Source organism: Chiroxiphia lanceolata, chromosome Z, assembly GCF_009829145.1.
Source record: "Chiroxiphia lanceolata isolate bChiLan1 chromosome Z, bChiLan1.pri, whole genome shotgun sequence".
In the NCBI taxonomy this organism is placed as follows: Eukaryota; Metazoa; Chordata; class Aves; order Passeriformes; family Pipridae; genus Chiroxiphia; species Chiroxiphia lanceolata.
In genome coordinates this window covers 32,621,182-32,638,763 of record NC_045671.1, presented here as the reverse complement: position 1 = coordinate 32,638,763, position 17,582 = coordinate 32,621,182, and the positions used below count along the sequence as shown (strand labels likewise).

The following is a 17,582-nucleotide window of genomic DNA, read 5'->3' as shown; positions in this document are numbered from 1 at the left end:
AAAGATCTCTTTTAAACATAAGTGACATTTAGAAGATGCACATTTGTATCCTGATGAAAAGAGGAAATGTAAATTAAAAAATCAAACTATCAAGGAAATAAACTGCAAAGCCACTACAAATAATGATAAATAGCTCAGCACAGACAGACAAAAAGCATGATAATAAACGAAGTTAAACATTCACTTGAATGCCTTAGACAACATACAAACATTGCCAGGCAATAGTCATTCAATATTATTAGACAAATATTATTGGTGTATCCAAAGTCCAAAGGAGGTTCATGATGAATGAACAAGCTGATAGCAGCAGTGGAACCCAGAAACTGCAACTCCACTGTGACTGCCTTTTAGTCCACAGTTCCAGAAAAGAATGTACCAGAAAGACATTGAAGAATCTGTTACAGCAATTTTAAAGAAAAGAAAAACAAACAAACAAGTAAAAAACCAAAACAAATGAACCCCCAACAGAAAAACCAAAACCCAACGACAAAACCCAAACAAAAAAAAAAAAACCTACAAAAAAAAATAAAACAAGAAAAAAAAGAAAGAAGAAAAAGGAAGTTTAAACAAAAATCAGAGAGAAAATTACAACTAATAGATTTTGATATGCAAGCACACACTTTATATATAATCACAGTAGATCATACATATGGAGGACTTGCACTTCAATTCCTTTTTCCCTCACGCAGTTCTAATACACTAAAGCATATGTAAAACACAAACCATATGTGAAAAATAAGACTACTTTACGGATTTTCAAATTGGACTGCGACAGACTAGCTATTTTTGAACCTCCTTCCTTCATGTTATTAGGCTGTAATAATGTTTTTATATACATTTTTTCACTAGATAAGTGCCTTAAAAATTTTAAGATGCCTTTTCTGTTTATATTTTCTTATCTGACATATACTAATGGATTCATATGCTAAATTCTTTACTTATTATTAGTGATTACATGTCAGTTCATCCTCCAATACAGAAATGGTCAGTGTCAAGTCACACAGCTCTTAGAAACTGAGTTAGGAAGATCCATTTCCAAACTGAAAATTACAAAAATTTAAGAGTTAAGCCACAGAGGTGTTGTTGGAGAGTGTACTGAAGCCAGTATAATATCATTCTTTGATTACAAAATTGATCCAATGCATTACGGTGCTAAGTGTAGGATTTTGAATGAAAAAATTTTCTCCTGTGCATTTAAAAACAGTTTATGTTTAAACTTACAAGCATACATAGGTGATACAAATCTCCCTGCAAGGAAATCAATGCAGTATATGATTTTGGTACTATATTGATGCATAACAATGCCTTTATTAGTACTAGTAATAATAGGATTTTATATTTTCTGTTTTTCTTTGGTGTCAAATCTAGGAGATATTTTGATATTTTCCCGACTTAGATGTTACCATCAGAGTTGTTCCTGTGGGACACACTTAGCTGCTACCAGGCAAATAGAATAGGAATTCCTGAGTAATTCCTAAAACAAATCTACAACACATTTGGTCAGACCAGTGCAATCACTACTGATCTGACTAGAAAAAAAATCAGCTTAAAATTATAACAGCATGACCTTAAAGTTCCCAGCCCTCTTTAATCAGTAGCAATTGTTGAATCATCTACTAACTCCATATGGGAATACAGTATATATTACATACGCTGGTTTGCATAGAGTTCTGAAATATCTCCCTTATAAGGCTTTCTACTTTATTTTCACAACGCAAAATATTCATTCTTAAGCTAATATACTGTTTCCAATTTTGGTCTCCCTATGTAATCACTTAGCACTGTATCTTTTGCCAGTTTTGAGATGTATAAAGACAAAGATCTTTTTTCAATTAAAAGGTCATATTTAATTAAACACTCAAAGAAGCCATGGTGATACAAAGACTATGACAGCACACTATTAATAAGGTCTTTACATCCCAAAACACTGACACTCGTTGATCCTGGAATTGACACAATTTGATCAATGGCCCCAAGTAATGTCATATGACTGAGTCAATACCTAAAATTTTTCCTGTAATTACCATGTTGGTTCACACACTCTATTGTTGTTGTTTGTAGCATAATAAAACTTAATGCCCCTAAGACAAACCGAAGTCTGATGCTAGATAGCACTGTCACTATATATGGCCAGATTTCAGTCTTGCATTGGTGCAGATCTCATGGCAGGGGCCATGGCTCACATGAGTGATGGATAATTTTAAACTTTACTGTGTATTGTACAATAGTAATAACAGTGTGCTGGGTCCGGCTGAGATCACAGAATCACAGAATCATGAAGGTTGGAAGAGACCTCAAGGATCACCTAGTCCAACTATCAACCCAGCACCACCATAATCACCTCTTAACCATATCCCCAAGTGCCATATCCATATGCCTCTTGAACACTCCAGAGCAACTCCCTGGGCAACTTATTCCAATGCTTAGCCACTCTTTAAGTGAAATGTTTTTTTCTAATGTCTAATCTGCACCTACCTGGTGCAACTTAAGGCCATTTCCTCTGGTCCTTTCACTTGAGATATGGCAGAAGAGACTGACCCCCACCTCACTACAATCTCCTTTTAGGTAGTTGTAGAGAGCAGTGAGGTTCCCTCCTGAGCCTTCTTTTCTCCAGACTAAACACCCCCAACTCCCTCCTCATCAGACTTGTGCTCCAGAACCATCAACAGCACTGTTACCTTTCTCTGGACATGCTCCAACACGTACCTCAATGTCCTTTTTGACGTTAAGGGCCCAAAACTGAACACAGTACTCCAGGTACAGTCTCATCAGTGCCAAGTACAGCAGCACTATCATTTCCCTACAGCAGGACAATCACTTCCCTAGTTCTCTATGCTGGACTCACTATGCTTGGTACAGGCCAAGATGAACTGGCCTTCCTTGGCCTCCTGGCACTGCTGGCTCATGTTCAGCCAGCAGTCAAACAGCAGTCAAACAGCACCCTCAAGTCTGTTTCTGCTGAGAAGATCTCAAGACACTCTTCCCTAAATCTGTAGCATTATTGCACAGAATTGGTGTGACTCAAGGGCAGGACCCAGCCCTTTGACGTATTGAACCTCCTACTATTGGCCTCGGCCCATGAATCCAGCCTGTTCACATGTTCCTGCCCTCCAGAAGATCAACATTCCCACCAAACTTGGTGTCATACGTAGAGTGACTGAGGGTGCCCTCAATCCCCTAGTCCAGATTAACATATTAGTTAACATATTAAACAGAACTGGCTACAGTAATGAGCCCTGGGGAACACCCACGAGTGACAGGCCACCAGCTGGATGCAACTCCATTTTACCACCCCTCTCTGGGCCCAGCCGTCCAGCCAGCTTTTTACCCAGTGAACAGTGCACCTGTCCAAGATGTAGGTTGCCTATTTCTCCATGAGAATGCTGTGGGAGATGATGTCCAGCATTCTACTGAAGTCTAGATAGACAACATTCACAGCCTTTCCCCCAACTACTGAGTGGGTTACTTGAACATAGAAGAAGATCAGGTTGGCTGTGCCTGATCCCCAGGTTTTCCTGCATGTGCTCTGTGATGGCACTCAGGGTGATCTGCTCTGTGACCTTCCATGGAACTGAGGTCAGGTTGAGAGTCTTGTAGTTCCCTGGTTCCTCCTTCCCACCCTTCTTGCTAATTTCCAGTCCACTGGATTAACCGGGATTGGGTGGTAAATGACTGGAAGTGACTTGGCAGGCTCTTTCGCCAGCTTTCTCATTGCTTTCAGGTGTGGGCCCACAGACTTGTTGGTGTCTCACTGGCACAGCAGCTCACTAACCATTTTCTCCTAGATTACTGGGGCTTCACTCAGCTCCCTATGACTAACTTCAAACTCTGGGAGCTGGGTAGCCTGAGGACAACTGGGTTTAGTACTAAAGAGTGAGGCAAAGAGGGCATTAAGTATACCAGTCTTCTCCTTATTCCCTAACACTATATTACTTGCTGCATCCAGCAGAGGCTGGAGAGTCTCCTTAGCCCTCCTTCTGCTGCCAGTGTATTTATAGAAACTTTTTTTGTCATCTTTAACCATAGTGGCCAAAGTAAGTTTCAATTTGGCTTTGGCCCCTTTAATTTTCTCCCTACAAACCTCACAACGTCCTGGTAGTCCCCCTGAAGTTACCTACCCATACTTCCAGAGGTGATACGTTCTCTTTTTATCCCTGAGTTCAAGTCTAAATTCTCTGTTTAACAAGGCCAGTCTTCTTCCCCAGTGGCTTGCCATACAGCAAGTGGAGATGTAGTTAATCATCTTCTAGCAGCTTGTATGGTGCAGTGTTTGGGATTTGTAACTAAACCAGTGTTGATAACACACCAGTCATTGCTGAGCAGCACTGGCACAACATCAGGGCCTTCTGTTTTCCCACTCTGTCACCTCAGCAAGCGGGCTGGGGATGCACTCAACACAGGGAGGGAACACAGCTGGGACAGCTGGGACAAGTGACCAAAGGAACATTTCATACCATACAGTATTTTGCTCAACAGTAAAAACTGAGGGGGCTGGTGATTTGTCTGTCAGGTGGCCACTGCTCAGAGACTGGGTATTGACCTACATCTCTTGGGGTTTTATTCCCATTTCCTTCCCTTATTAAACTCCTTATCCACACACAAGTTTTCTCACTTTTGCTCTTCCTATTGTCCCCCTAGTCTCACTGAGGGAAGGGAGTGAGCAGGGAATGTACAAACAACCACGTAGTAAAGTTAAGCTGCTGGCCAGGGTCAACCAACCACAAATGTATAGAAGAGTATAATATACAGAACAATTCTATAGCTAGTATTTTGTGTGTAGTTCATTGTGAAAGTGCTTTTAGATACAAGTAATGCATTCTTAGGAACTCACCTGTTTTGTAAACTAGAGTAGTATATGGATGTGGCCCAGAGCATTAAACCAAAAAAGAAATGGAAAATCTTTTCTGATACAACGTTAGTTTTCTAAAGAAACAAAAGGATTATGAAGATGTAGCTGTTTGTGAACAAGATCTGAATTCACAGAACTGAACGCTGAGCTTAAAGAACTCTATTTTGTGGTAGAACAGTTATTGCCAGCCTAATGTTAGGGCAGATCCTAGTGATGCAAAAGGCTGAGAAAACATTACTGCCCCAAGTACCTCATAATGAAAAAGACAAAACAGAATGAATGGACAAAATGATACAAAGAGATGATGTCATGCACCATTTCAGCAGCTGAAATAAGAATTCAATGAAAATATAGTTATTTGTTCCTTACTGTCCCTCAAAAAATGACTTTCAAAATACTTTTGGTAATAATGTTTAAACTGATCTCACAGCATGATTCAAAACTCTTCTTTAGTAATTTCATTTTTAATATATGCTATTTAATATATATTTATATATGTTATTTAAGTTACCTCAGCTAGCTCCTTCACTTGAAAAAACACATCTTCTAGCCATAAATTTTTTTTTTATTAGAAAAAGGACAAGAGTGTACACAAGAAATACAGAGAGACCACTGCAATAGACTTGTCTGGCCAAGGGTTATAACATGTACCATTCTGATCCATGGGAATGAGTCAGCCTCAGGAGACTGACTTAATTCTTATGATCCCCAGAGATCACATGTGATTTTAGAGACTCCAGTAGATGCCTTCTAAGTAGAGTGTAAAGATGTACAGGACGTATAGACCAGTCTTACCTTCCTCTGCCAAGTTCAGTATTCAGTAGTGACCAAGAGTTCTATTACCAAATATGAAAGTGCTAATATCATTATTTTACCAATGTCACACAGGTCACATTTATAATGTGGTGAGTTGGTTTTATTTACCTATCTGCAGTTACAGTTTCTGAGGTAGTTCTAAAATTTATGAACATACATATTCAAACTATGTGTCTCAGCTCTTTACTTGTGCATATCTAGAGGAATTAAAATAGGATTTTATTATCTTTTCATTTAATAATAAAGAAACAAGCTGTTGAATGTGTTAAATCACTCCAAAAATCAAAAAGATAATACATACTGTAAAGCTAGGTATCAGACTGACACATATGACTTAAAATAAACAGTCCTGTGTTGATTGGCACCGAGAATAGTGTTCACAACTTCACAGAGATAAGTGGAAGATGAAAGCATGCATCGTGTGGAAGAAATGTCTCACCTGATGACCTGTAAGAATTTCATTACACATAAAAATTGAAAAATTGCAGTATGTATGTAAAAAAATAATGCAATACTGTAGTTGCATCTACAACGTGATTTTCCACGCCAATTAATACAGGCAAACCTGAACACACAGGAGCATAACTAAGGATTCAACAGGCAAGATCTGAAAAATTAATTAAAGTAATTTAAAATATTACCAGCCTCTTCGACCCTAGTGGCAAAAGCTAACTCCAGTTTGCAGTCCAACATCCCAGCCCAACCTTGTCTTCTCCATGGCTCTGAGATATGGATGACAGACTGTGAACTAGAAAACGTGAATTCAGTAACATTCCAAACCCAACTATCACAAGAACAACTGCAAAAGTGTAGACAGATTTGTACAGTATTGTTTTTCAACTACTAAAGCTAAACCACAGCTTCTCTGTCAAAACCCTAGAGTCATAAAGTATAAAAGGGGCATGACGATTTCAGTATTTGCACACAAAATGTAGGTTCCTGGCACTTAGAACTGCAGACCCCAAAAACTCAGTTAAAATGGTATAAGGATAATAAGGTACAATGACAGAAATTAGTAACTGTGTTGCCTAAAATTTGATAATCAGGCAAGATTTGAATTTGTATAACTATGCTGGTTTAAGTTGTGTTATTCCTCCTTGCCCTTTTGAGAACAGAGGAGTGAAAGTCTCCCTTGGCTGGCTTCCCATTTCTCCAAAATACCTTTGCTACCAATCTCATCCCACACACTCTATCAAAACATCATTCCTTCTGGATTCAAAACGACTGAAAACAAAGGTTTCTTTATAATCATTTATTTCTGAGTACAGAATTGAGAATGTCCTTTTGACTGCATTTTCTTAACCATCTCCAGGTGCAGGAAACCACAGGGAAGAATACTGAAAGTATTTCAACCTATATTTTATATTTATAAGAAAAAGAAATTGAATACACTGTGCTATGTTCTAAAAAATAGTTCAATTTATTTACAAATGCATAGAGAAAAGTGACTTTAGTCATGAACACTTTTTAATTTTAGATTTTCCTCAAAACAAAGCATATTTAAACAAAGATACAGCAATGGACTTACTCTGGCCAATTACAATGTATTTTATATTTCAGTTGAAAAGTATACAATATATACTTAAGAGTATACATACTCATTTTAAAATTCACTTTGTGAATAAAAATTAAGGGGGTTTGTATTACTGGTCAGCTTTTTCTCTTTTTCTTTTCTATTCCTCTTTTGATAACTGTTTAGCCATCACACTTTATTTTATGCCTGAAATCTTGTCTTAAAAATATGTTTCTTCTCATAGTGTTCTTTGTCATCATGGCTGGGCTTCGCGAATGAAGATTTAGGAAGGCTTTACCCACGTTTGTTACAAGCACGCTGGTGGCTTATGAGGCCAATACAAGATAGACATATCCAATTGCAAGTGTTCTTTGTAATATCTTTAGATACAACAAAGTCCATCTTATTGCTGGACATCTCATTTACAGAACATATAGCAGGTACTGTAAGTATATATGAGGGACATATGGTCATATATAATTTTACAGCTTTAGAGTTATCTAATCTCTCCTGTACACTAAGCTTTAAGACTGTTAAAGACTTAAATTGTAGACCCAAATGTTTTCAGACTGGTGCTGGTTTTTAAGTTTCAGTAAACACTCCATAGTTTTCATTGTACTGCTGCTAAATTTTCAACACAATTACCATGTTCTGTGACCTATTAGTTTACATTATAGCAGAGAATGAGTTGAAATACGTATAATCAGCATGGGATGACGGGCAGAATATTTCTGTCAAAATATATTGGTTTTTCAAATTCAGCACAGTTGTACCAGACATAACAGAAAAAGATATTTAGGGCAGACCAAGAAATACTGAGGTGAAGTAACACTCCAAAGGTCACATAGCAGGTCAGTGACCAAGATGTGAAGAGCACTGTGATTTCCTGACACTCAGTTCAGTGTCTTAATTTATGCAATCTTTCTGCAGAAACACACAAAAACCTGTAAGAACTATAAATCAGATGTTCTGTGTAAGACCACTGCACTGCTGAAACAAATGTGTCTGAAAATTAATTTAAGAGCTCAGCTCTGGCATTAAACTCTTAAAAAAATAGTTAAAAGATAAAACTTATCAACTGTGCTTTCTAAAAATACTGTAATTTTATGATTCTGTCCTCCTAGAGCTCTTCTCTGTAGCTCTCTTGGCATTTACCTTGGGGAATCTCCATAAGTCCTAACTTTCTGAATTACTATGGAGACTTCACGTGACTCTGTATATGAGTACTTTCTGTTCACCCTCCTTCAGCTCACTTTCTTAGCAATCTGGTCAACATACGTTACACAATTATATCTACATGAACTCTTAAATACATAATTACTGGAGACCTTTCTCCTCCTTTCCAAGTTTTGCTGCTTTTCCTGTTATTTTGCCAAAAGGCTATCTAACCACTTCAAGCCCAGAGCCTTTAGCATGTACTCATATGTCCATTCCTCAAGTATTCCAGTTATCCCTTTTTCCAGTCAACATTGTTTTCTGTCTTTTAGACACCAAACTGGCTACTACCTCTAAAACCCGCATCTTTCTATGCCCAACAGAGAGCTGAGTCAGAGCCTTAAAAAGAAGTCTCTCCAATCCATTTAAAGGAATCCCAGGTGGATCTAGACCCTTTCAAGAAGTGCAGTGCAGAGTCTCCAGGTAGTTCCCAGATGATTCTGCTTGTTTCATTCTCTGTTAAACTTAGGTGGGTTTTTTCCTTGAGGCTGAAAAGGAATTTTTTTTGCAAGTTGGTTAAAACCGTTTCCTGTTCAGCTCAAGTTTGTTGGATCTGTTCACACACTGTCTACCATTACAGAGTTATGGTCTGTGAGAATGGTGCTCATGCACTGTAAGAAAAATGAAAATAGCACTAATATCAACAAAATCACCTATGCAAGTCAGACATGCATCTAAACTTTCCATGAGACGTACATGCGCAACTACAAAAACCTGACATACCTTAAAATTTCATTACATAGATTGAATAATTTAAATCAACATCACTAAATCCTTGAGATAGTTATATAAAAAGTAGGGTATAAAAACATTCAATATATTTTAAGCTACATCTGTTACGGTCTTTACCTATCATAGTCAAAAACCAAAGTGAAGTCCTATCCTTCTAAATCTAAGGAGCAAAGAAAAAGTAGAGTAAGAAAAAGGTTTTCAAAATCTTTCTCTTTATTCTTCCTTTTTATTTATCAAGATTTTATCCACTAAGACATCTACATTATATTTTGTTGCTGGCACACTGTATGCATCACTAACCATATGCCTTCTGTAAACTGTAAGAATTCATTCACTTCATTCATTAAAATTCACAAGGCCTATTATTCTGTTTACAGTCTAATAGATATTCACTGTCACTATTCAGGCCTCTGATTCAATTTGCCTAAATCCCAGATGCAGAGTAATCCTGATGGAGATTAGCTTAATTTATCACCAATTTCTTCTCAGAACCAAGAAAGGTTGGTATTTCATAATAAAAGCTGTGTTTCTCCTTTTTTCCTGAAGTGCCACACACAGTGAAAAAAGAAGCAATAAATGCCTGATTTTTTTTAATGGTGATATTTTCTCAGTTACACAGATTTTGCTTTGCATGTAGAACACCACCTTTTAAGGTGTGTATTCTGCAAATAAGACTACTGATTCTCATCATATTGGAACACACCCCTGAAACCAAGTATTATCTTGATTCTGACTGAACACAGATTGGCAGACTTATCTTCTACTCCACACAATACAAAATAATTACTCTGGGTATACTTTTCTGGGTAAAGTGTTGACAGTTTGGAGTGTAATAAATGAAATATACTTATCTTTTGGCTTTCAAGTGTTCCCAGTGGGGAAAATTTTCTAGCAACTTGAAGTCATATTAAAGGTGTCCACTTCCAAATCAAAACTGACAGTGCTGATTTATATGATACTGTCTGCTGTTGTTTGTAAAATGTCCCCGTGACTCACTAAAGAAACCTTTGTTTGGTCAAACAACACTGCCAATTACTAAATTTTACAATTACCTATGATGCAGTTGGTTTTTTTTTTTTTCAGATAAAGAAATAAATGGTCATTGTGCATCTGATCTGGGTAGCCATATAAAAAAATATGTTCTGCACATCCTGGAGAGCAGTAGCACTGTCACGGTTTGAGAATACATTCAGCAACAGAAATGCTCTTTGAAGAATATTTCTTACTGTCTTACCATAACTGGAGAATTCCAAGAGTTCCCAGCAAGGATTTCCATCTATCCAAAGAACTGACTCTCTGGCAGGCAGTACAGGCACTAGCAGTGCACTTGTGTTGCTCTCGTGTTATAAAGGAGCTGACAAAACCCAACAGAATATTTCCCAAATATTCATGCCTCCCAAGCCAACTACCAATTATGTCAAATTTTTTAATTTTCTTTTTTTTTAGATAAAGAGCAAATAGGACATCATCTGCATACGGCCATTCTGAGAAGAACATGTTTCCTAGCAATGCTCTATCTTCACCAACACAGAACTGTTCAAGAGAAATAGACAATGATGGTAAATAACAGGAATTTGCCAAATAAAGGAAATTTTTAATGTGAAAGTGGCCAGTCATGAATTACTTATTCTTTGCAACAGGAAGAAATTTCATGTAACATTTTCAATTAGCACTGACAGTAAGGGCAGTACCAGCATCTCTAGCCTGTAAGCCTATCCCTGTTCTGACTCTCTGTGGTACACAAAAGCTGGTGTTCTGGGTTTTCAAAAGGTTAACTGAATTTTCATGAATTAGCTCACAACTGACCCATATAACACCTGTGATGACATTTCCTAAATGGAGTAGGGAGGAAGCCTCCTAAGGCAGAAATGAGCAATGAGGCTTATTCAGGGGTGGAACTTTTTAACAGAAGTGTTAACTTACCTATTACCTACAGCCCAAGATAGCAGTGAGAAATAGTTGTGCCAAAACAGATGCCAGTTTTCAAGATAAACTGCAGGAAGGTAAGCGAGACTGACATATATTGGGATATAAGGTAAACTGACTGAATGGCAAATAACTGTCAGAATATTACTTGGCCAAGCAGAGGTGAAGTAAGTCCTCTGACACATGTGGCTGCCCACAGCTCTATGTCAAACAACAGAGAGAGGGGGAAATGCACCTAGCTTAAGCCCTGCTCTCAGTAGCCAAAATGAGGGCATACGTCTTAAGAGAGCGAGGGCTAGATCCCCACGTAGATCCATTAAGCTTGCCAAGTAAACTGCCGTGGGTCTTGATTTTGGCAGTCAATTCTATTAGATGGTAGTACTGGAGACCTATCAAGAACAATGCCAGAACATACCAGATGTGCACTGTGCTGCAGTTAGTATCCTCTGTAGAAAGCACACAAGTCCCAAATGACAGAGGCACTATCTAAGTGAGAAATGCACTTAGATAATTCCGAAGCATTCAGCTGCCATCACCTATTTATTACAGTCAGAGCTGAATATAGACGCCTAATCAAAACATCTTCCTCAAGGTCAGAAAACCTCTGATATTCTCATACTCAGGTGGTGTCATCACTGCAGATTAACCTTTCAAAACGAGTTTTGCGCATGTACAAGTTGAATGGGACAGACAACACTACTGAGTCTTGAGCTTACAAGGTCTCTAACAGCAACAAACAGTCAAAGTCTAGCTAAGCAAAAAAACCCAAACTACATTTAATGTAGGAAAACAGAATTCACGCAGAATTTCGGACAGTTTCATAGCAAACTAACATGCTGTACCAAATTTTCAATAGACATCCAGTGAAGCATTCTAATAGTAGTTTTTTAACTTTAGCCAATGGCTGTTTTCTGCATGAGTTCTCAGAGGTACTGCAAACACAACAAAGAACATTTTGCTCCAGTTGCTGTGCTGTACATAACTGGCAAGATCCACCTGATAGTGATCTGTTAGTGCAACACATGTTATAGAAAATCCTGAACAATGATAGACTGTAGAAATTGAGTGAATGACTCACAGAGAATTTATGGTGCTAATGGAATGTAGATGGGATAAAAATGTGCAGCTTAAAAAAGGCATCTGAAGTATTGTCAGAACCACCTGGTCTCTTGTACAGGTAGTTTGCATTCTTCTGTAATTAAAATGTTTCACTGAGCCTAGTTAACATTATACTTACAGCCTTACTTTCATTATTATTTTGCAGTCTTCATAAATGCCATGGACAAATTTTATCAGGATTTGAATTTTGTGATAATACTTAATAATCAAGATTAGTTTTGATCTTTACAAAACTCTAAAGATACCTATATTTTAAGATTTATTTTTCAGATCAACTGCATGGGCTACTTTTAATCCGTTCAACATATTATTGCCATTGCATAGCATAAATTTTTTATCTGAACATCTTAATAGTAGGTCAGACATCTTAAAAAACAGTATACTAAAATTAATAGTAACCTTTATCAACTGACTTTTACCACATTCCAGAAAATAAATCAGATTTAGTCAATGAAATTTAGTTTCCATAAAAGCATTCTAAGAAGTATAACTATAATCTTATGCTTTAATATTTTAAGAATTGAATTTCATATCTGATTTTCAGTATTTTACTCAGAAACGAGGTTAGGCTAATGAACCTAAAATACTGCCTTTTCTGAATATTGACTCAGTAGTATCCTTCTTTTAGATTCAAGGCAGTGTTGTAACATATAGACCCTAACTTTGAATATTTATTCAAAAGGAGGACCAGCAAGAGAATTAACCAGCAAACTTGTTAGCTATAAAAATTCTCAATTTAAGAATACTGGTTTTTTAAATAAAATGTTTAAAATCTTCCCTTGGCTACTAAAAGACTGGGGATATTGTAATATCTTCATATAACATTAGCCTACTTCACTCCAGACACAGAAAAGAAATATTCATGCAAGACCTCTATCTTATACAGTTACAGATTTTTTTTTATCTAATATAGATGGTATGCACCCTGTAATAGCTACCTTATTAATAGTACATTTTTAAATACTGCCCGTTTATTATTGTTCTTGTCTTGCTACTCACAGATATCCTCTTGATTTGTTTAGTCTCTTCTCCATCCTTTATAGTCTATTATTGCTCATATTTTCAGGTTATTATCTATAATTCATTTCCAATTCCTTTATATTGCCTTTGTATTTCTAAATATTTTGTTAACTTTCCTATTAAGCTGAAATAGATATTTATAAGGAGCTACTCTCTAATTATGGAACTGTGGTTTTTTTGGTTACTTAATAAACTGTTACACTCCACAATTTCTATTCATATTTCCTACTAGCCTATATCTTCCTCATACAGCTTTGGAGAAATGAACTGCTCTGAATCGACCTATTTTAGGTGCCCTGTTAGTTCCCACCGAAAGCAATTCAGGACATAACATCTGATCCCTATACCATGCTCCCACAAAAATAAGTCCAATAATTACTTACAATGTATTGGATACAGCAACTTTCGTTTGCAATTATTTCTTCCATGATTTTAGGAAACTATTAAATAGATGCTATTTAGCTATTTTATTTCATTTCATAAGTGTCCTAAATTGGAGTGCCCACAGCAATGCAACTTTTTACTGTATATTGCAAATATGGGCTCAGTTAGTAACTCATCATAATGTGATTCAGTTATGTACACTGTACTTGTACCAGAAACCACTCCCCCAGGTTTTTTTACTTAGTATCTTGACCCAGATGGATTCAAGATCCTGTGGTTCTGTGTTATCAATAACTCCAAAAGCCAGTAACACTGTCTGGTATAAACAGAAAGAGTCACACTCTCTTCTCCGAAGTTCTTCTGTTGTCTTATTAATAGCTGTAAACATTAATTAGTAACTGAAATAATTTAATTGTTTTATGTTAAAAAAAGAACTATGTAATGTCACAACAGACATGGAATAAGTAGAAAAAGCAACTGCATTCAATTCATGAATGAGAAGATTACAATTGCACTCTGAAAACAAGTAAGGCTTATGAAGCGATCGGAATAGAAGACAAATACGTTAACCTGTTTAAGTAAGATAAAGGTTAAACTTATCTCTATACAGAAAATATTACTCAAGTTACTGAAGCTGGAGAACCAAGGTCAGGGGAAAACTGACAGCTACCTGGAAGAAGAGAGTAGAAATGATACAGACCAGACTTCAAAGGAAGAGTTGGTGCAAGAAGGAGTACTGCTACTTATCACAATAAGTATTATCACAATACCTGGATCTTGCCACGCAGGTTGTAACATCAGATATACAAGAGGTATTTAAACAGGATTTACTTGATATACTACGCAATTCCATTGAATCGCCAAGGATTTTCAACTATATTTTTTTACAGTGGTACACCATTAGTAGAATCTGATTTTAGCACCTAACTAAACAAATTAGTCTACTTAGGAACTCCTTATTCATCAACATTTGACTTATAGACAGCATCTTAATTTTCAAAAAAATCTTTCTGCAGAGGAACGGTACTCAGCAAAAATCTTACTTGAAATATGCATGCATATTCTTTTTATCCAGGCAAGGAACAAGGTATTTAGCTTTATTAGCTAAATACTATTATTATTATTTAGAGAGAAATTACATATTAACATTCTTTTCACATGCAGTACAATTGTGTAAGTGCTAATGAATATTCATGGCAACTAACACTGAAGCTGTCATCTTATTCAACAATGAATGAAGTTATCATAATACTTGCTAATGGGTGATTTTGCTCATTACAGTTACTTTTGAGAACAGAGTACCTTTTACTTTCCCTTTTTTTAATGTTTTACGAACTTAGGAAAACAGGTGAACACCAAAGGTCTGAGAACTGCCATGTAGAGTGACTTCTTATCAGATGACAACAGAAAGAAGATATAATGCACAAGTATTTAAGTTACTAAATTTCAATCACCAGTTGAAAGTTATTCTTGAAGAGATAACTATATATACCTTCTTTTTATATGTAGTGCATCAAAATACCACTGTTGTTTACTTTGGATGCTACCACACTTGCCCAAACATATCTGAAAGGAGCTCACCTCTACAGAGATCCAAGAAAAGTAGAAAACTGGATCTATTTCATGTTTTAATAAGTTATAGTCTTGTTTGAAAGTAGGTATATAGTAGACATATGCTAAATTAATAAAATCATAGAATCATAAAATATCCTGAGCTGGCATTGATCAACAATGATCATCCAGTTCAACTCCTGGCCCTGCACAGGGCCAGTCCCAAGAATCACAACATGTGCCTCAGAGTTTTGTCCAAACACTTCTTGAACTGTGTCAGGCTTGGTGCGGTGACCACTTCCCTGGGGAGCCTGTTCCAGTGCCCTCTGGGTGAAGAACTTTTTCCTTATATCTAACCTAAACCTCAGCTGACACAACTTCAGGCCATTCCCTCAGATGCTATGTATTCAAGACAGATACATACTGAATAGACTTCACGTTTCTTAATTATGTGGTGAATATTTCAGAAAAATAAATAATATTTACATTTCAAATATTACATTTTAAAACATATATTAGTGTATTCAGTGAAACTTTTCACTGACTTAGTATGACAAAGTGATCTGTCTGACACCACCAAGACAGTATTGTTGCATGATGTGCTATAGCAGTTTGTTAAGTATTTAGCCGAAATAAGGAAATAATGCTTTCAATTTTGCAATATAGAGGCTTCCTTATTCAATATTTCTAAAATAAAAAGTATGTGCATATGGAAAATGATGTACTTCACACTGATCAACAGACACGAATTATTATATTAAATATGTTGGGAATTTTTTTGCTGCAGAGTAGTCTGATATAAAACTAAGCACTTTTTCTTGGGAACAAGTATATGGTAGCCATATATAAAAAGATAAAAATAATTGAAGTCTTCATAAGTCTGGGAGAGAGACCCTGATTCTTTCTCCGTATTTAGACCAGTTCAGACCTGACACCAGACCACTGCAGGAACTACAAAGATTGTTCCAGAAAACAGAATGCACCAAAGATCAGCCCTTGCTTAATCTTTTACATTTTTCTTTCAATCAAAATTACCTTTATTTAGGTGAACATTTAAAGAAAATCAAAATTCAAACCTTTACAAATGTCTTGAATTCTTCTACTTTGTCACTGGTGAGCAGCAACTTCTTCTGTATTGTTTCCAAAGCCTCTGCACTCTGTTTAGCCAAACTATGTAGTTGATCAGATGCAGCAGTCTCAAGTTTAGTCATAGCACATTCAGTCTCAATCATTTTGCTCTCTAGTTTGGTAAGCTTGAGATCCTGAAATACATCCGCAGAGACACAACAGTGCTATGATAAAAGCTGATAAGGAGTTATGGTAGATCACAAATGCATGAACAAACCAACCTCCCACATCATGATTAACATCACAGAATATTCCACTTGCAACACATAAAATGTAATTTAATGGCAAAAAGTAATCTCATTTTCAGTCATTATGTCCATGTTTCAGTATCTAAATTTTAGAGATGTGACTGAATCAGATGAGAGAAAAAGGTTACTATTATTCTGTTCTTTTCTCCCTTTCTGTATTTAAAAAGTCTAAGCTGATGACCTTGCAACTTCTCATTCGAAAGAAAGGTATGAAAAAGTTCCACAGTGCAGCCATCACAACTCTAATTATACCTTTTTCTCCAACTCATCTTTAGCCTTGTGATACATCTGCTCATACTGAGACTTCTCTTTCGTAGCTACATCAAGTCTTTGTTTCAGTGAGTGAATGGAAGTTTTTTTGCCTGAACAGTCTTCAGCCAGTGCCTTTACCTGAAATAATGAAAGGCCAAGAGCATTGACTATCAAGATGTATAACTAAAAAATTAAAATAAAATCAAAACTAAGCCTACCTATATTACATTAACATACTTTTGCTACATAATTTTATTGAAATACTTTTTTCGGAAATTACAGTTTTTAATAAATCTCTACTGCTGATCCAGTAGAGACCAGTTTGCACACAACCTTTTAACATGAGTTTTGACTTGTATTAAGTCAAAACTTATTTTTTGTTTATATATATTTTATATATATCTGCAGAACTGTTTGTTTATATATATTTTAGAGTTACAGTACTTGCAAAAGGGAGCCATCCACAACTGCTACTCACTTTCTCTGTTAGAGGTAAAAACATAATTCAATCAAGAAAACAACTGTCTACATGTTAATAGTCTGTAGAGCTTCCTAGATAATTATTATCTAATGTAAACACTGATTTGGGGTAAAATGAAAAAGACCAGTGCTCCTGATAGTATTAACAGATCATTCAGCACTCCTGATAGTATTAATCACAAAGTTTTCCTGACAATATCGAGTAACAGGGAATTTCTTTGATCTTTTGCTGAAGATAATGTAAAATTTATCAAGCTGATTTTCCACCTGGAATAATCAAAATAATGCATGGGATTTGACTCTCTGGAAATGCAGTGCTTAAAATACTCAAAGGAGAGCATTAAAGCAC

At 36.3% G+C, this 17,582-nt stretch overlaps 1 protein-coding gene across 23 annotated transcripts in view; it reads right to left on the bottom strand.

Moving 5' to 3' along the window:
- The window catches only part of CNTLN (centlein), a 275,279-nt gene that overhangs the window by 16,577 nt on the left and 241,120 nt on the right, over positions 1 to 17,582 (bottom strand). For all 23 annotated transcript variants that reach the window (XM_032675070.1, XM_032675063.1, XM_032675068.1 and 20 more), the window contains 2 exons: positions 16,754 to 16,891; positions 16,202 to 16,387 (listed from right to left, as the gene is read on the bottom strand). In XM_032675070.1, coding sequence (XP_032530961.1) covers positions 16,202 to 16,387; positions 16,754 to 16,891 — 324 coding nt within the window. The remainder of the gene's footprint in view (positions 1 to 16,201; positions 16,388 to 16,753; positions 16,892 to 17,582) is intronic.